Source organism: Cricetulus griseus, chromosome 5 (assembly GCF_003668045.3).
Source record: "Cricetulus griseus strain 17A/GY chromosome 5, alternate assembly CriGri-PICRH-1.0, whole genome shotgun sequence".
NCBI classification, from domain to species: Eukaryota; Metazoa; Chordata; class Mammalia; order Rodentia; family Cricetidae; genus Cricetulus; species Cricetulus griseus.
The window spans coordinates 60,944,696-60,965,854 of NC_048598.1; the positions used below are offsets into that span (position 1 = coordinate 60,944,696).

Consider the following 21,159-nt stretch of genomic DNA (forward strand, 5'->3'; position numbering starts at 1 on the left):
ATACAATTCTATATAACTAAAATACACACACACACACACACACACACACACACACACACGTACAAAACAACAGACTCCTTCAAGATCTTTCTGCAAAATAAATAGATAAACAAATCCACTTTTTCTCAGCACTATGCTGCAAGGACAAAGAGGTCATACTTAACATGCCGGTGATGCAGTTCACATCGACAGTAGTGCTGCCTCAGCAGAAAAGCTTCTTCAGATGGAAAAACCCTTTAGTCCTTTTTCTGCTGAATAGTTTGAGGCAGCCCAAGCATTCCAACAGCATTCACAGGGCTCTCCTACAACTAAGACTGGCTTCAAAACTATAATTGTCCTCCTTTCAAACTTATCATTACAGCATCTCATTAGGCATTGTTTCCTGAAATGATTTCTCCTCTCTACATAGACAAAATGTAACAAAAGCACAGCTCCTGCCAAAACCCTGGGTTCCTGTTTAGTGAGCAAAATGCTAGTGCGTAAAATTCAGTCTTTAAATTTCTCCTGGGCAGACAATCAGTTCTAGAAATATCTACCAGAAATCTTCTATATGTGAAACACAATAAGGAAATAAGAGTAATTAAGGCACATCCCTTGTCTTCCAGAAAGTAGAACATACTGGAAACATAAAATAACTAAAATATAGGCCTTACACTGTTACTTCGTGGTAGAATGCTTGCCCAGCATTTGCAAATCCTGTAATCCTCAGTACAGAATGAAAAAAGGGACAAAGGAAAGAAGGAAGGAAGGAAGGAAGGGAAGGAGAGAGGGAGGGAGGGAGGGAGGAAGGAGTACAGGGAGGGAATGGGAGGAGAGGGGAAGAAAATCAGAACTCCAAAATAAAGATGGCTGTATTGTTATAAAAGAAATACAAAATGAATAAAGGAATATATTGGAGAAGTAATAGGGGAATATATTGGAGAAGTTCACTGGGTGTCTTAGTTAAGGTTTCTATTGCTGTGATAAAACACCATGACCAAAAGCAACTTAAGGAAGAAAGAGTTTATTTCATCTTACAGTTAGCAGGTCACACTCCATCAATGAGGAAAGCTGGGGCAGGAATTCAAGACAGCAATCTGGAGGCAGGACATGATACAGATGCTATGGAGGGGTGCTGCTTACTGGTTTGCTCCTCATGACTTGTTCTACCTGCTTTCTTATAGCACTCAGGACCATCAAACTTAAGGATGACACCACCCATGGTGAGCTGGGACCTCTCATGTAAATTATCAATCAAGAAAACTCACCACAGGTTTGCCCATAGGCCAAACTGGTAGGGGCATTTTCTCAGCTGAGGTTCTCACTTCCAATATGACTCTAGCTGTGTCAAGTTACATAAAAACTAGCCAGTACATGAGGCTAAGAAAACTCTAGAGCCCAGAGGGCAAGCTTTCAAACATTTTGGCCACCAGAGGGAAGTCTTGATCACAGTCTTGTGTCTTGTTCTGACCACGGCCCTGTGTGTGTGTGTGTATGTGTGTGTGTACACAGAGGATCATGTTATCAAGTCATATTTACACAATCAAATCTTACCTGATATTAAGTTTTGCTAATCAGTCCAGTGAGTGGATTTAGCATATGGTGAAAGAAAGAACCAACTTCTGCAAGTTGTCCTCTTACCTTCACACACACAACAACAAACAAGAAAACAAATAAATAAACAAGTGCAAAAAACAAACAACAGAAAGCAAGTTAGATCCTGTCACTCCCTTGAGTGATATGCTATGCTGTAATTCTACGATTGTAATAGTCAAACCCCTTCTGATTCCTGTTGGGTCCTTGAAGATCTGGCCTCTGCACACCTTCTTCCATCAGTTCCTATACCTTTGCCCAGCCTCCTTTCTGAACTTGAGCACTTTCCACTTACACACTTCAGTGCCTCTGTACTGACTGCGCAACCCACCAAAGGACAGCTGCTTCCTTCCTTTCTGTGAAGTAAGAAAATAACTGTCATCTCTTAGGGGCTGGTGATTTGGCTCCACATTTGCTATGCAAACCTGAGAACCTGAGTTTGATCTCAGGATCCCACCATGGAAAGAGAGACTCAACACCCAAAAGTATGCTTGCTGATGCATGTGTGTACCCACATACTCACACACACACACAATCATTTAAATAAATAAATAAACCTCAAAAGCAAGAAGAGTAACACCCCCAAGTCACCTCTTAGAGAGATCTTCTATGAGCAGAATCTGATAATGTCCCTCCAACTCACAACTCTCAGCCTCTCTTGCTGAAATTTTCTTCATAGCATTTATAGCTATCTAACTCCATGACTATTTATGGCTTTTTATTATCTGTCTTGTTTATCTGATAACTCTGGTGCTTAGACTGATACTTGCACTTATACACAAACACAAAGGCACTCAAGATACGATGCTGAGTGCTGGTGACATGGCTCACCATGTAAAGGCACTTCCTACCAAACCTGAAGACTTAAGTGCGATCCCTGGGACCTACATGGTAGAAGGAAAGAACCGAGTCCTTCTAGTTTCTGACCTTCACATGTGCAACACACACACACACACACACACACACACACACACACACACACACCAGAAATGATGCTGAGTTAATGAATGGGAACCCTGCTTCTGTTCAGGAATATATTCAGCTACATATCAAGTTTGAGGCCTACCTGAAATACATTAGATTTTGTTTAAAAAAAAAAAAAGTCACATCCTTCTCTTCTCCAAGTCCATTTAGTTTATCTCATTCAGTCATTGAGCCCAATTGCCATGCATATATAAGTGACTCAACTTTTTTGTTTAACAATTTCTTTATTGGTTCTTTAGGAATTTCACATCATGTACCCTAATTCTGCTTACCTCCCAGTCACCCCATATCCTACCCTTACCCCTGCTGCACTTCCTCAAAAGAAAATTTTAAAAAATCAAAACAAAACAAGCAAACAAACAGACAAACCAAAAAAAAAAAAAAAAAAAAAAAAAAAACCTATTTGCTCCTCCATCTCCATCTTTCCTGCCTCTCCAACACTTCATTCGTCCTGGTGGCATTGGGAGCTGAGGTGTGTCATCATACAGTAAACCCTTTTGTCCAATCAGTTTTACTAGCAAATGTTCATTACAATGAGTCACTGGTCTGGTTCAAGGCCTCTGGTTTCTGGTCCACCATCATCACTGGATCCTCCTGGAAACCCCTCTGGGATATCTCTCACCTATATAGTACCCGTTGTACCATAAACCTTTACAGATCCATTACCTGATATCAACTCTTGGAAGATTAATAAGCATCTCAAACTTACGTAGATCTGTAATAACTCCTTTGGTTTTTAGCCCAAGCATTCTTCTACCATTTCTGGCTAGTAAATAAACACCATTTACACATTTGGCTAAATCCCAAATAAAAGTTTCCCTCAATACCTTCCTATGCCTCCCAATTTCAATGTTCTCAGCATATCCCATCAATTCAACTTCTAAAATATCACTTTAGAACTGATGCCATTTCCTACCATGGTGAGGAATTTCCTGTAGTATATTTTGTAGTACAGGTCTGTTGGTGACCAGTACTTGCTGATTTTTGTTTATGTAAAACTGATTCCCAAGATGATAGAGTGCTTACCTGGCATGCTCGAATCCTTGGTTTCAAGCCTAAGCACCCCATCCTGGTGGAGAATGGTCCACACTAGTAGTCCCAACATTTGGAAGGTAGAGACAGGAGGATTCAAAGTTCAAGGCCATTCTTGGTTACCCAGCAAAATAGAGGCTACCCTAAACTGTGGGAGACCCTGCTCTGTGTTTACATTTGTAAAGTCTGGCAACCCACTTGGTGGTCTTCTGAATCCTCTGCTATACAGCTGGAATAATGGTGTGTTTCTTGAATGGTTGTTTTGTTTGAAGAAAATCTAAAAGAATCACACAGAAAAATATAACAAAAACTATTGTAATTAATAAAAGTAGATATAGGGCAGTCAGTGACACAGCAAACATTGATAAAAATTGGCCAAAATTCTATACAGCGGAGAACAAACCCTAAGTAACCTTTAGAAAGATTGGTCTGACTAGATGGGGGAGGGAGGGAAAAAAAATCCCACAATAGAAACAAATACTTTTTACAAATTGTGCATGTGCGTATCTGTGTTAGTGTTTGCCACCTATGTTTAGGTGCCTGCTGAAGCCAGGGGAAGGTGTCAGATCCACTGAAGTTGTGAACCACCCACCCAGGGAGTTGGGAACGGAACCTGGGTCCTCTGTAAGAGTAGCAGGCGCTCTTAACCGCTGAGCCCTCTCTCCAGCCCCAAGCTTCATGTTTTCAAAGACATCTGAAGAGTTTCTTGACCACACAGCTGCATCTCCTTTCAGTGAGAACGTATAATATCACAACTTCAAAGAAGAGATCTTCACACCCTTCAGTAAATAGCAGAAAAGTCTAGTGGCTCCAAATGCCAACTAACCTTATGTTCTGGTATATTCCTATGAGTATGTTTCTGTCTTCACGGTCTTTCTCAATGCTGGGTTAGCTGTAGTCTCTGAGTCAGACAAGAATGCATTCATTTTGCTGAAGCCTGTGTGTTAGAATGCTACAAGCCTCTCTGGATAAGAAATGTAGCACCAGGAGCAGAGGAAGGCGGATCTCTGTGAGTTTGAGGCCAGCCTGATCCACAGAGCTAGTTCCAGGAACGCTAGAGCTGTTACACAGAGAAACCCTGTCTCAAATAATGAAGAGGAGGAGGAGGAGGAGGAAGAATAAATGTGTTCTAATGAAAGGATTCCTCAAGGATGGCTCAATGGAACCACCAGTCCAGGACAATCAATTGGATTAGATTCTTATTACCAATGTCATCAGATTCAAAGCCTAAGTCTTGGCAATCCTTATTAAATCAGTCTGGACCACCCATCTTCAATAGGCCATTTAAATAGACAAGTAACAGTGAAAAAGCAGATAAAGGAGATTTATTCAATGCTGCCATGCTGGGAAGAGTAACAAAGAGGTCTAGTGAGCCACACCCAAACCCATCATTGAGATCCTGATGTGAAGTTTAGTCTAAATAAAGGGCAAGAGGTACAAATAACTAAGCAGTCCTGGGGAAAATGTGATCCTGCCCAGTACTGACCAGCATTGCCTGGGTCCCAGTCTCTCCTGCAAGGTAGTCTCTCACAAGTTGTGTGGAATCACTTCCTGAGAGACAAGCTCCTCTTCTGGCTGGCCCCAGGTTCTGGTCTTTTCCTTTCCCAGCATGGGACTTCCAGTTTCTTGGGGTCCATTGCTTCAATAGTGTGATAATCAAAGGGAGGGGTGCTATGTCTCTTCAGAATGTCTTCATTCCTGCCTGTATGGTTGTATTATCCCTCTGGCCTAACTTGGATTTGAAAAGGGACCTTTCAGCACACAGTAGGGACGACAGAAGGCATGGCTCTTCTGGAGAACATCTCAGTGTGCAAAGTGATAATGGCAATAGGTCAGCCATGGATGTGCACAGGGGCCCAACTTTTCTAACCACTCCAACAGCAGTTTAGAAGCCCGTACAACACTTGTTTTCCTTCCTCCACGAGACTGTCCTGCTTTTAATTCTCCAAGCTAAACACACTGCCTCTGGTTGCCTGGGCGGCAGCCTGTAAACTAAGCAAGTCTCCTTGCACTGAGCCAAAGGGTTTGTGCACCCAGAACCAGTTTTAAATACTTTTTAAAAATAAAGTGTTTGGACTGTGCAACGCTGGAACGGGATCAAAGGAAAGGTTCTAAATCTATGCTGCTTTTAAATGGAAACCTAGTGGAAGTGAGGGTTGAGAGCTGGTCCGGAAATCAGAGCCATGAAGAGGTAGGATGATTTGCGCCGCTACTCGTCTGGGTGCTCCTTCAGCTGTGCCCCTCAACAAAATTCCCTCAGCCAAACACACACTAGGTAAGTCAAGTTTCCATTTTTCACCCTGCTTTAGATAACACAGACTGCTGCAACTTTTTGTTTTCCTACCGGAAGAATGTCCCAGGGGAGGAACATCAGGTAAACTGACAGAAGAAACTGTATCCTAATCTCGAGTAATTTTATCCTTAGAGTTGTAAAAAGCTAGTTTTGACTTTACAAATAATCCCTTCCAATACTTTGTGGAAATGCCTCCAGACCATAGGGAAAACTAGTAATGACAAGGAAGGCTTATTAATAAAAATACTCTCTTCCATTGAATACTTTGTAGAGATAATCTTGAACTTTAATCACCTAAATATTTGTAAATTTTTTTAACTCCTCAATATTGTATACACATATTTTGGGGCACATTTTATTAACCTAAAGTCAAGTTTCAGTTGCTTTAAGCCTTTTCCATATAATATTCCAAGCCAAATGTAGAATAAAACAAAAAGTTTTATTGGGAAAATGGTCATGCTCTCATGTGAAACTTAACAAAACTCACTGGACCACAAAACAAAGACAACAGAAAACATGAAAATAGAAGGGAGTTCAGTTGGGAAGAGGAAGGGGTCAGGGTGTGTAGGAGGGAGAGGAAAATAATGGGGATGAATATAATAAAAAGAAATTATAAATATATGAATACGTCATCGTGAAATGCTGTGTTGTATATGACTGGTTATAAAAATTTTGACTTTTCAAGTCCATAACACATCTAAGAACAAAGATGACTGTTATCCAATAGAAGATAAACCTTATAGAACAAAATATTATTGTTTAAAAAAATCATTGCTTGTAAAATACTTCTATATAGGAAATGGAGAAAAGTTTTGTTCATGAGAAACTTAACACTGAAATGTTCAGGCTGAAGTCAGAGGAGGAAATGACATTCATCCGCAAGAAGCAGCGACTGACGTGTGGAGACACTACAGGTGTCCTTGACTCTCGACTGTCTTTCTTTAGGCATCTTTGACTGTAACTTAGATCACCACATAGGGATTACATTGCCGGTCTTCTAGTGACTAGATGACTTTGACATCGCAGTTTTGCTAAATTCACATATTTATTTATTTATTTATTTATTTATTTATTTTTATATTAGCAAGCAGTTACTACTTGTGAAATTCTTTCATAAATGTTATGCAAGGTGCGATGGTATATAATGCCATATCAGCACCCAAAAGACTGAGGCAGGGGGATGGAGAGTTTGGAGCCAAGCCTGGGACCTAGGTCAGTCTGAACTGCAAAGCCAAACCCTACCGAGAAACAAACACAAACAAAAAGGTTCCAGGCAAGAGTTAAAGCACAGACTCTAAAACATTCATTGCTAGGTAACAACCTTGGAGAAAAATAGTTGGGTACTTGAGATTTTAGTTCTCCTTTATGAATAATCCGATGACATAAATACCGATTTCTCCTGGTTGTTATTTGAATACATGGTTTTTAGATTTATTGAAGGACAGGCTGTAATTATCCTGTTTATGAAAGCATTAATTAGCCTTAAAGTGATATTGCATTTTGATAAAAAAACTTACAAAGATAAATCCAAGTTGCAAAATGATTTTCTAGGATGTGTATGTGTACTGGCTTGAAATTTTTCTGTGGTCCAATTTTGAACATATTGTCTGTTCTTGCTTCCTTTAGTGAAGTTCCAAGCTTGACACTTATTAAATGCTAAGGACTGTATGATGACTAAGTCACCACAGTCAGCCAAATGGCTGCTTAGAAGAACTCCAAGAAAACATCCAGCATTGGCGGTGCTGCTACTTGCTGAGGTCATTCTGGAGAACGTTCTGGCATGTTTTAGTGAAATTGAATATCTTTGACATATAAGGCACAAGCAGACTATTGGACTATGTATAACAAGTCTCCAGTAGAAATATTATCACAGTATTGTTTGCAGGGTGGAACACTAGAGGCAACTGAGATGCCCATCACTAAGAGAAGCAATAATAAATACAGTAGATACAGAATAAACAATTGGAGGTTACACACAAACACATGGATGTACTTAAAACAAAGGTTTAAAGGTAGCAAGTTATGCATTACTATATACATATTTTTTATTTTATTTATTTTTAACTTTTGGGTTTCTTTTTTTTTTAAAGATAGAGCTTCTCTGTGTATCTCTGGCTGGCTGGAACTAGCTCTATAGACCAGGCTGGTCTCAAACTCACAGAGATCCACCTGCCTCTGCCTCCCAGGTGCTAGAATTCAAGGCATGTAACCACCACTGCCCAGTAAATCTTTAAAAATAAAATAATAAATTTACATAAATGATATTGTAATGTGCCAGGTAGTGGTGGTTATATGCCTTGAATTCAGCACCTGGGAGGCAGAGCCAGGTGGATCTCTGTGAGTTTGAGGCCAGTCTGGTCTACAGAGCTACTTCCAGGCCAGTCAGAGCTACACAGAGTAACCCTGTCTCAAAAAAAGAAAATAAAAAGAAAAAAGGTTTATTTATTTACTTATTTATGCATATGAGTGTTTCATATGCAAAAAATGTCTGCACACCAGAAGAGGACATCAGATGCCATGGCACCACAGTTAGAGACAGTTGTGAGCTACCATGTAGGTGCTGGGAATTTAACTCAAGACCTCTGATAGAGCAACCAGTGTGCTTAGCCAATGAGACATCTCTCCAGCCCTGATACTTTTATTTTTTATTACTTTTTCATTTAGTGTATAGGTGTATGAATGTATGTCTATGTCTTTGTGTCTCTGTGTAAATGTGTGCCACAGCACACATATGGAAGTCAAAGAATCAATTCTCTCCTTCTACCATCTGGGTCCTGGGAATCAAAATCAAATTTTTTTTTCTGTGAGTCCTAAAGAATTGAACTCAGGTCCTCATGCTTGCAGAGCAGGTGATCTTAGCAACTGAGCCATGTACCCAGACCCTATGTATTATATTTTATATCTGTATATGTATGATGTGCATATGTGTGTGCATACATGGTATGTGGATATGCACGCATGTGTATGTACATACAGAGGCCTAAAGTTGATGTTAGGCATTTTACTCAGTCATTCTCCACTTTAATGAGGCAGGGTCTCCAAGCCTAGCTACTATTACTAGCACCTTGTCCTGAGGATCCTCCATCAGCCTCCTGAGTGCTGAGATTATAGGTGGTTACCAAGCCTGGTTAGCTTTTATTTGGGTCTGAGAATTTGAACACACTGAGCAGCAAGTGCTTTGTCCACGGAGCCATCCTTCATCCCATCCTGTTTTTCTTCAGAAGGAATGAAGTAACAATAAAAGCAGACGATATTACATTGGAACCACCCACTGTTTTGCCGGCCTTCATGTCATTAAGTTATTTTCCCCTTTAAGGCAATTATACGGAACCAGCAAGATGAACAAAAACAAACTGATTCATGATTTCCTGGAAGTGGTTTCCAGGGGAGATGTGGAATGCATCTGTGGCCATATTCCTGAAGTCCATTCAGTCCTTGGGAACCTTGACTTCCAGCACCCACAGACCGGAAATACGCCTCTCATTACTGCAGCAGAAGAAAATCTATCAGAGGTACAGTGGGGAGGGAGAAAATGGAGTCTGCAGGAAGCAAAGAGTATTTGCCTTTGGTTTTCTGAAGCATGGTAGCTTCCTGTTCCTCCACCAACAAAGTTCTGTTGCCAGGCCTTGCAGAGCCCTAGCTCGGGGGTCAAGATCATTATGAAAGTACTGTTTTCTGATAGATCTGGGGGATTTTCAGCCTTTATTATTATTTTTAAGCCTTCAATCGCTTATTAGAAAGAATGTAGACATAAAAAACAAAAACATAAACTCACACATGAGCACCCAAAGGCCTATTTCCCAGGTAATTCTAGGTGCTATCAAGTTGATAATTAACACTATTGCTGATCAGGGTGGCACACTTCTTTAATCCTAGCACCTGGGAGGCAAAACCAGGTGGATTTCTTAGTTTAAGGTCAGCCTGCTCTGTATAGTAGTCCCAGAACAGCCAGAGCTACACAGAGAAACCCTACCTTAAAAAAACAAACTAACGGGGCTGGAGAGATGGCTCAGAGGTTAAGAGCACTGGCTGCTCTTCCAGAGGTCCTGAGTTCAGTTCCCAGCAACCACATGGTGGCTCACAACCATCTGTTATGAGATCTGGTGCCCTCTTCTGGTGTGCAGATATACATGTGTGCAGATATACATGGAAGCAGAATGTTGTATACATAATAAATAAAATCTTTGAAAAAAACAAACTAACAAAAGATAGTTAACACTATCACACCACAGCTGGTCTTGAGCTTGCTATAGCCAAAGATGACCATGAACTTCTGATCCTCCTTCTTCTACCTCCCATGCACTGGAATCATAAAAGTGTGGACCACCACGTCCAGTCTTTGCAGTATTAGGACAAATTCTAGGGTTTGTGCAGGCCAGGCAAGCATTCTACCATTTGAGCTCTATCTTCTGCCTTTGTAAGAACTGTCTGCTAAAGTCCTCCAGGACTTTGAAAGACAGCTCAGTGGTCTTCTTCATTGACACCACTCTAGTCCCCTGTGCTCATCTCCATCTCTACATTCACCCACTGCTGCTTTCTCATCATCCCCACATCCCCTGCATCCCCACAACACTATGAGTAGCTTGAAGTCTGGGTTGTTACCTGCTTCACTGTGTAGGGCTTAGACCAAGAAAAATTCATGACACACACTGGGCACCTATTCTATACTTGTTGAAAAATCTAATCACTTCAGCATTTGAATGTAGTTTACTCACTCTTCAGAAATACGTAAAAAAAAAACTGCAACTTTCAGAACTTTATAAGCCAACCTAAGCTGGAGTAGAGTGCACTTGCCTAGCAAGCACAAGACCCTGAGCCCAATACTTGCTCCTCTGCAGACAGCTAAAAGACACGTAGCTAAATACCAGATCATGGGGAGGCAGCGGGGAGGTATAAGATAAGTAGACAGATGATATAGGTAGATAGATGGTAGATTGATTGAGATAAGTAGATGATGGGCAGGCACATAGATAGAGATGATAGGTATGTAGATAAATAATAAATAATAATTGATGCTAGGCAGAGAGATGATCAACAAATGGTAGAGTGTTTGCTTAGCATGCATGAAGACCTGGTTTGAGCCCCAGCACCACATCAACCAGGTGTCATGGCACACACTTACAATTCCAGCACTTAGGAGTAGAACAAGTGAATCAGAAGTTCAGGGTCATCAAAGCTAGGCTGAACTACATAAGATCTTGATCTTGTCTCAAAACAAACAAAGATTTCAATGCTTATGTGTCCTTAGAAGAAAATATTTATAGACCTCTAGTTTAAAAATACAGTTCTCAGAAATCACCCATATCACAGAGTCTTTGTTGTTAATTTAGGGTTTTTTCCGGGGGTGGGGAGGATGTGGAGGGGTAGGGTGTCACTATGTAGCGAAGGTTGGTCTCAAAGAGAGATCTGCCTGTCTCTGCCTCCCAACGTGTTGGGATTAAAGGTGTGCCCCACCATACCAGCCATCACAGAGATTTGGTTTTAACATTTAGAAAGGTAAATAATAGTTCCCTGAATTCAAATATTTTGTTGTGGTGGTCCTGGGGGGGATACTAGGCATGAGCTCCCACCACTGAGCTACACCCCCACTCTTACCTGATTTTGCTTTATTGGGAATGAGAGCCAAATCCAAACTAGTCTTCTATCTGGCCCTAAAGGTACAGCTGCCACTCAAAAACATGAAGAATTCTGGAGATGGAGCTAGAGAGATGGCACAGTAGTTAAGAGCACTTGCTGCTTAATCATGAAGACCAAAGTTGGCATCCCAGTACCCACATAGGACAGCTCACAGATAACCAAAGGATCTGATTCCCTCTTCTCGTCTGCATGACTACCCACCCCCAACTCACAGAGATACACACAGAGAGACACACTCACACACACAAACACACACACACATACATACTCATACACACTCAGAGAGATATACAAAACATTAATTAAGTTAAAAATAACTTTGTAAGCTAGGAGGTGGTGGTGCACGCCTTTAATCCCAACATAGGCAGGTGGATATCTGTAAGTTTGAAGCCAGCCTGATCTACAATAGCTAGTTCCAGGACAGCTAGGGCTACATAGAGAAACCCTGTCTTGAAAAACCAAAAACCAAAACAAACAAACAAAAAATAACTTTGTGGGCCAGGTATGGTGATAATATCTTGAATACTAGCAATCAGAAAGCAAAGGTATGCAGATCTATTTGAGCTTGGGGCCAGCCTGATCTACTTAGCAAGTTCCAGACCAATCAGGGTAGCAGAGTGAGACTCTCTCTCAGAAGACAAAAACAAACAAACAAACCTTTAAAAATTGGGTGGGGATGGGAATATGCTCAACATATATAATTATGAACATTTAAAAAATAAAAATAAAAACACATCTTTGAATCTTAAGGACATTACTGTTTCACAGGTTGTTGAGATTCTTCTAGAGAGGGGAGCAGATATCACCCTCTGCAATTACAACAATCAAACTGCCATCCATGTGGCCAATGGTGACATCCGAAGACAGCTCTTGGCAGACAAGAGAATTCAAGCTCCACAAATGCAGCTGCTAAGAAGTTCGTGGCAAGGGGATCTTGAACAGCTTCAACACTTGCTGGTTAGTTACAGTGTTTACTTGTGGAGGGGTAGACAGATATGCTGAAGACAGATTACACCTTCACATGCCCGATACAGGACTCATTTATTTCTATTCACATTTAATTTTTTTATTTTTGTTTTAAAGTGTGTGTGTGTGAATGCAGGCATGAATGCTCACAGAGGCCACAAGAGGATGGCAGATCCTTTGGAGCTGGCGTCACAGGCAGTTTTGAACTGCCTATGCTGGGTTTTGGCAGCTGAACTCTGGTCCTCATGAAAAGAGTAGCAAGTACTCTTAACTGCTGAGCCAGCTCTTCAGCCCCCAACGCTTCTTCCAAAGAGGAGAAAGTTATTTTCAAACTCAATGCCAGAAAGTCTCTCTCAGGAGAGACGAGAAAGATTCAGGACTAGACAGGACACAAGTAGAAAATGAGGTTCTAGAAGAACAGAGAGACAACCTATTTCCACCCCCCTCTATCTAAGAGCAAGAAGTCAGGCAGCACCCCAGGGAAATGATGAACCCCAGGAAGACCCAGAGGACCGCTGTCAGCTTGCTCAGAGCAGTTCCCTGGATATCACTGCCATTTGCACAGTTGCTGTTTAGATCCCTTTGGGCCACTGGCAATTATTATCGTTATCCTGAAAAGGGAATCAGAGAGCTTACACATTGCACAATATTTAGCTGTGCCCAAAGAACTTTAGGGCAATATGTTTTTGTGTGTGTCCATGTGCACATGTCTGCATATGTATGTGAAGGCCAGATCAACTGTAGGTATCACTTCCTCTAGTGCCATCCACCTTGTTTGTTTGTTTGTTTGTTTGTTTTTGAGACAGTCTCACATTTGCCTGGATCTCACCAACCAAGTAGGATAGGCTGACCAGCCAGGGCTCCTCTTGTCTCACCTCCACAGCACTGGGGCTAAAAGTACATGCCACACCATGCTGTGGTGTGACAATATTCCTGTGAAGGTATAAGCAAGCATCTACTCATCACAGATAGGAAACTGAAAACAAACCAAAGTATGGATACCGAAAAGTCCAACTTGGTGAATTAGCGAGTTTTATTGGGGTGACTTACAGGATATATGTGAGGGGGTTCCTACAGGAGCATAAATGTCTCAAAGGGAGCTGCAACACCAAAGCCCACTCAGGCACAGGTGACAGCTCCTGAAACCTGGAACCTGGAGTTTACTGCACAACCTGCAGCAGCTCAACAGGTTAGAGAATGTCCTTTGCAAGTAGCTCAGTTGGTCTGAATCTCTAGAGGTGGCTGGCTGCTGGCTGCTGGCTGCTGGCTGCTGGCTGTTTCTTCCAGGCAGTTCAGCTTGGCTCTGCTTCTTCTGTGCTGCAAATCTGAGAGTGACACTCAGTAGGCCATAGGAGAATGAATTTGGCCAGTTTCAGGAACTTCCTGAAGCTATTTTGAGTTGTCTACATCCTGTCTTAATAAGATTCCCTGAAAGATGGAACATTTGACCTCCATTTAGAACATCCTGCAGTTTTACCTTCCTTTAACACCCTGTGTTTTAGTGAGTGCCCATCCAAGATGGACGTTTTTAATCTCAGAGGAAACTACTATATAACATGGGCCTGGATTTTTATGTGGACTCTGGGGATCAGATTTTGGTCCTCAAATTTGCATGGCAAGTACTTTACCAACTGAGATGCCTCTCCAGCCTGAAAATACATTTAGAAAAAGATTTTATTTCTGTTTTTAATTGTGGGTGTTTGTGTGTGCATTTGGGCACATGGGTACAGTGCCTCTGGAATCCAGCAGGGAATTGATTGGATCCTTTGGACCTGGAGTCACAGGTGACTGTGAGCAACCCAGCCTAGATGCTGAGAACAGAACTCAGGTCCTCTGCAAGAGTGTTGCAGGCTTTTAACCACTAAGCCATTTCTTAGCCCCAAGAATATATGCATTAAATGTTGTCTTTTGGGGTAACTGATACTCTTATTTAGATTTGTCACCCCAAAGCACCTTGTGAAATTGTATGCCTAACCAAGGACTTTAATTATTAGCAATTTCTCACTAGTAGGAGTGACCCATGTGATCTTCCAACTGAAAGAAAATCAATATTGCTGCTAGGAAACAGTCTTTCCCTAACCCTTTATGATAAAGACACAAACAGATCAAGAAATAAAAGCTATCTTAGCCAGGTGGATTTCAAGGACAACTGTAACAAAACCAAAGGACATTTTTTTTCATGCTTTTGTTGTACTCAAAGACAGTTTAAAATGTCATACTTCCCGAGCTGAGGCTTAGAAAAATTTCCAAAAGGCAATCCATTTTTCTTAATGGCAGTCTTGTCATATGTAACTGTAACCCCATCTCTGTTTTCATAACCGCAATAGTTTTTTCATTTGTTTATATGCCTGAAGAATTAATGACCAAGCTTTAAGGAACTATTTTTTGCCTGGAATGTGGACCCAAGCTTAATCAAGAGATGCTAAATTGACATGCTGTTGCAATATGACTCCCAGCTCAAAACTCTCATATCAGCTCTAGATAATAGTAAGCATTGATCTAAAAGGTAGTTTCTTCTCAGAGACTGAGAAAAAAAATTAACTAATTCCCATAGCACCCTGCTGAGGTAATATCATTATCTCCATTTTGCCCCTGGAGAAGCTGAGGTAAAGACTATATTGCCATGGCAGAAAGTGAAACAGAGGTGAAAACTAGCAGGTTACTTTGTTCTATAAAACAAGCAGTTTGTGTATTTTTGGCCTTCCAACAGATTTTTAATTCTGATGGCCTGAATTAAATCTCTCTCTCTCTCTCTCTCTCTCTCTCTCTCTCTCTCTCTCTCTCTCTCTCTCTCTCTGTGTGTGTGTGTGTGTGTGTGTGTGTGTGTGTTTTCTTTTCCAGATTTCAATACTAGGTGTTTCTATCAATCACTGCTTGTCTTTCCATCTTTGAAGACAATGTCTCTCACCAGTTTGGTTAGACCAGCTGGCCAGCGAGCTCCAGGGATCCTCTGGCTCTGCTTCCCCATTCCTGGGATTATAGGCATACATTGCCACACTGGGCTTTTCCTGAGGGTACTGGGGATTTGAACTTGGGTCCTCACAGGCAAGCATTTTTACAAGTGAAACCATTTTCCTAGCCCAAATTTATTTATTTATTTATTTATTTATTTATTTATTTATTAGTTTTTCATTTTTTTGTTTTTCAAGACAGGGTTTCTCTGTGTAGCTTTGGAGCCTATCCTGGCACTCACTCTGCAGACCAGGCTGGCCTCAAACTCACAGAGATCCACCTGCCTCTGCCTCCCGAGTGCTGGGATTAAAGGCGTGTGCCACCAACTTTCAGCCCAAATTTATCTTTACTAAAGCAACTAATCATATCTACATGTCACTTCTGCTTTGACTGTATAAATGCAGTTAAATGGCATGGTTTCCTATTGCAAATCATTCAGTCATCAGTGTTCAGGGAACACCTGCCCTGTGTAAGTCATACTGCTAAGTGGTTTTCATATTGTGTCACTAGTTGTGCAAGCAACCCTACAGGGAAACACTGGATGTCACCTGTTCAGTGCAACTTAGAAGGATAGTAAATAGGGTTGCTAGAGTTAGCAGAAGGTTCAGTGGGTAAAAGCTTTTACTGGTCAAGCCTGTCACCCAAAGTTCTATGTCTAAGACCCACAGTGGAAGGAGAAAACCAACTGAGCTTGTCCTCTGATGGAATGTGCACACCTGCATTCAAACACACACACACACACACACACACACACACACACACACACACACACAATACCAGTATACACACACTGTAAGATATTTTAACATAGGGCTACCAGATTTTGCAAATAAAAATACAGGATATCCAGTTATGTTTGGTATATCAGCTATAGAAGTGAGGACATTAAATTTACATTTCAGATAAACAAATTATTTTTCGGTGTATGTACCAAATAAAAAATGCTGAATTATTCTTCCTTTAACTTCTCCTCCTTTATTTTACTAAGATCATTTGTTTTCTGTGCACTTGTGGATATGTAGATCTTCATGTGCATGTATGGACATATGTGTGCAGATGGAAGCCAGGCAACAGGGGTTTTTCTTTAATCACTCTGTCTCTCTGTCTGTCTGTCTGTCTCTCTCTCTCTCTCTCTCTCTCTCTCTGCGCCCCCCTTCTTTTTCTTTCTTTCTTTTTTTAGAAGACAGTCTCTCACTTGCCCAGAGATTGTTAAGTCATCTTCCACCTCCCCTGACCACGCCCTCACAGGCATGGCCAGGCACACCTGTAGGAGCTACTAGGAGGCGGGGCTACAGAGTCTCCCTACAATTCCCCTTTAGTCTAAAAGAGGATTAAAACTTAATAGTGTAAAACATCCCAAATTAACAATCATAAAGGTGAAATACAAGAAATTACAATAATCTGCTATTGCACATCCTAACTATGTCTATTCCGGCTAAGCCCTAAAGTCATGTGGAAAGGGTGTCCAATTTGAACACCTCCTTCCAATCCCAACTCTAAACAATAACTATATAACTAAAGCCTAAAGACGTGTGAAAGAGGTGTCTAAGCCTGAACACCTCCTTCCCATCCCAAGCATAAACAATAGGAAACTATCCCTAACTAGGTATACATTATCCTTAGCAACAATGATGAGGGAAAGGGGGTGTAGCATTCTCCAAGTTACTTCCTGCTGAATTGGGATGACAATAGCCTCGTGGGGTCCTGTAGGAAGAAAATGTTAGTATAGTGAAAGTCTCGAATGGATTGTATCCAGTCCATGTTAGGTGGGATTTGCTTGACTGGAGATCTAGGTTGAAGTCCTCAACTTGATTGAAGTTCTTGTGTTGATTGAAATCAGTACTCTGGCTAGAGTGTCGGTTGAAATGGAGCAAGTTGGATCCAGAGTAGCCTAGGAGGTGTGGTCCATTTTCTTTCCGGAGCATCCAGGGATTGCTCTCAGGCAGGTCTTCATTGGCTGGGTGGGACTCAAACATAAGTGTTAGCAGAGAAATGTTTGCTTGTGTGCGTATGCATACCGGGAAAGGCAACCATGGGAAAGTAACAACTATGAGAGGGTGTACACCTTGAGAAAAAAAGCCAAGAAAAGACAAAAGACAGTCCCCAAATTTTCTCTTATTCTGTATTACATCAATTGGCTTCTTGATATAATACAGAAACTATAAAGTTTAGTTAAACAAAGTGCTTGGATTATAGAGGAGGAAAGCCAAATCCAACTCCAAATCCAGCATCGAGTTAATTGAATGGGGATTAGGAGACAAAGAGAAATAGGCGTAGTGGAAATTGTTTTATGATCAGTTTTCTTTTGTTTGATGGCTATAGTTACTTCCTCTTTTACCCATGTAGTGTCCTTTGATTTCTGGAAATGAGTTTTCCTGTGAAAAGAAAAACAAAACACTTCCCTTTTCTTTATGAGGTTTCTATTTAGTTTATGAAATATACCTTGGTAGAATACCCGTCATTTCTCCTCGTTGAGAGGGTTTTCCTTTTCAACTCGAATCTTGAACCAAAGTTTTTCTTCTACTGTGGAAACAAATGCAAAACCCCTCCCCCAAAGTAACACATCTCCTGGTTTCCATTACAGAGGTTAGTACATCTTTGAAGTATACCGGCTGATTCAGTTCAGCAGTTTTTTTGGTAGTTCAGTGTCTTTATGCAGCTGTTTGTCCCTTCTCATTGGCATTAAGAAAGTTTAGTGTTAACAAAGCATTATGTTACCTATGTTTGGGGGTTTTTGTTCCTCCAGCCTGTTTATGGAGCATTTCCTTTAGTGTTCTATTAGATCTCTCAACCACTGTCTGTCCCGTAGGATTGTGTGGTATACCGGTCACATGTTTTATGTTATAATATTTGAAAAACTGTTCCAATTTAGTGGAGACATATGCTGGAGCATTGTCAGTTTTTACTTGTGCAGGTATACCCATAACGGCCATCACCTCTAGCAGGTGTGAAATAACAGAATCTGCTTTTTCAGAGTTAAGAGCAGTAGCCCATTGGAACCCTGAGAATGTGTCTATAGTATGATGCACATATTTCAAATTTCCAAATTCTGCAAAGTGAAGGACATCCATCTGCCAGACCTCATTTCTCCAAATGCCCTTAGGGGGCGTGGTTACAGTGTCTCCCTACAGAGGTATAGCTCAGTGCAATCCCCATTCCAGGAAAAAAAATGTTAAAATGAGAATTTTGCCAAGCAATGAAAATGCAAGGATTGGTTTTAGTAGCAATATAGTAAAAACACAGCAGAAACCAAAACTCTTGTTGTTAAAGGCATCTGAAGAGTTCCTGGATATAAATTTCCCAAACCTGCATGGCCTGACCCCTCTGATGCTGGCTGTGAGAGATGTGGACCTATTTGAAAGTCTGGATGTATTAACTGTCTACAAACCTGCAGAAGTTCTAGCCGAGCTCCTCAGGCATCATGCGTGAGTATGGGTGGTCAGTCAGCACCAGCTGAAAGACAGTGATTCCATTGTAATTTTCCAGAATAATGTAAACCTAGATGTGTGGATTGTTTCATATATATGTGTGTGTGTGTGTGTATATATATATATATATATATATATATATATATATATATTATGACTTTTTTGTATCACTATAAAAGGGACTTCAGTGTAACTTTGAAGAATGGAGGCCGGGCATTGGTGGTGCATGCCTTTAACTTGGGAGGCAGAGGCAGGCAGATCTTTGTGAGTTCGAGGCCAGCCTGGTCTACAGAGTGAGTTCTAGGACAGGCTCCAAAGCAACACAAAGAAACCCTGTCTTGAAAGACCAAACAAACAAACCAACAAACTTTGAGGAATGGACTAATATTTGAATTGATCATTATTCTTAAGACATCTAGCTCTTTATTGGTTTAGATAATTGCTCTTTGGACACTGGACATGTAGTTCAGTTGGTAGAGTACTGGGTTCAATCTCCTGCCAGATGTTGTGGTATCTGTTATCTCAGTACATGGGAAGTAAAGGAAGGATCAGAAGTTCAAGGTCATTTTCAGCTCCACAGTTGAGTATGAGGCCAGCCTAGAATTACAGGCATGGGCTACCATATCTTGCTTACTTAGCATTAGGGATAGTATACCGGGTTTTGTGCATATTAGGTGTTGTAATTTCAATGTAATTGGCCCCCATAAGCTCATAGGGAGTGCCACTATTAGGAGGTGTGGCCTTATTGAAGTAGGTGTGCTTTGTTGTAGGAAGTAGGAAGCCCACTGTGGGGGCAGGCTTTGAGGTCTCCTTTCTACTCAAGCTACACCAAGTTCAGTTCACTTCCTGTTGCCTACAGATCAAGATGTAGACCTCTCAGCTCCTTTTCCAGCATCATGGCTGCCTGGACGACACCATGTCCAACCATAATGATAATGGACTAAATCTCTGAAACTGTAAACCACCCCAATTAAATGTTTTCCTTTATAAGAGTTGCTGTGATCATGGTGTCTCTTCACAGCAATAGAAACCCTAAGATGTTAGGCAAGCACTCTACCAACTAAGATACAACACCATCCATCTTGTTTAAAATTTTGAGAAATGGTCACACCCTAGCTCCTATGTTTGTAAATCATTATTATGTCCCTGACTTAAGTTTTCTGCTTATTTATTTCTGCTTATTATTATGTCAATGTTCTTGTGTCTTAACAGATTTAACCTAATAATCTTTGATGCTTCTTCTATTCTCCCCAGAGATCCTAAACTTTGTGACTTCAGTGGCAAGTCAGCAATACATTATGTGTCACAAATTGCAAGTTGGAGGAAACAGCAGCTACTGGACATCCTGATGAATTCTATACCCAAACCAGGTCAATATTTCTTTTTAGATGCATATTCCCCAGTTTAAAAGTCCTGTTTGAAGTCTGTCTTTCTGTTTCACATTTGTTGAATAGCTCCATTTTTTGTTTGTTTGAGACAGGATCACACCTGTATATACCTTGATGGCCTAGAACTCAGTATATAGACCAGGCTGGCCTTGAACTCACAGAGCTCTGCCTGCCTCTGTCTTACAAGTGCTAGGATCAAGGGTGTATGCCATTATACCCTACTTCATTTAAATGAATCAAATCAGTGTCTCTTTATTGAGCAGCGACTCTCTGAAGCACAGGATTAATGATCTAATGATCTAAAGGATGTAAAGAAGTCTTGCTCCACACTCTTATGTATTTGTGTGTCTGTGTCTATGTCATGTGTAGGTCAGAGGTCAACCTCCAGTGTTTTTCTAAGGATGCCGTACATCTTGCTTTTTTATTTTTTTTAAGTAATTAATTTATGTGTATGAGTGTGTGCCTGCTTGTCTATATGTGTACCATATGTATGCTGTGCTCATGGGGCCCAGAAAAGAGTGTTAGATGCCCTGGAACAGGAGTTATAAGCGACTGTGAGCCACCGTGAATTATAGAAAACAAGCCTGGTTCTCTTCGATAACAGCAAGTGCTTTTAACCAATAAGCCACCTCTCCAGCCCCCACACCTTGTTTGTTTGAAACTAGGATCTCTCACTTTTTCCTAGAACTTGCTTATTCAGCTAGGCTGACTGTCTAGTTAGCCTCAGGAATCCACTTGTCTCCACCTCCCCCAGTATTGGGATTACAAATTCACACCACTCGGGCCTGTCTTCTTTTTCTATTTTGAAATGTATTTATTTTAATTTTGTGTGTATGGATGTTTTGCTTGCCTGTGTGTCTGTTTATCACATATGTGCTTATCACCGATGGTGGCAAAAAGAAGGCAC

General features: G+C 41.0%; 1 protein-coding gene across 1 annotated transcript in view; it reads left to right on the forward strand.

Moving 5' to 3' along the window:
• Positions 1-9,219: 9,219 nt before the first annotated feature.
• Positions 9,220-21,159, forward strand: part of Map3k19 (mitogen-activated protein kinase kinase kinase 19) — a 37,547-nt gene continuing 25,607 nt past the window's right edge. The window contains exons 1-4 of the mRNA XM_035445650.1: positions 9,220-9,393; positions 12,287-12,475; positions 18,707-18,861; positions 20,119-20,234. Coding sequence (XP_035301541.1) covers positions 9,220-9,393; positions 12,287-12,475; positions 18,707-18,861; positions 20,119-20,234 — 634 coding nt within the window. The remainder of the gene's footprint in view (positions 9,394-12,286; positions 12,476-18,706; positions 18,862-20,118; positions 20,235-21,159) is intronic.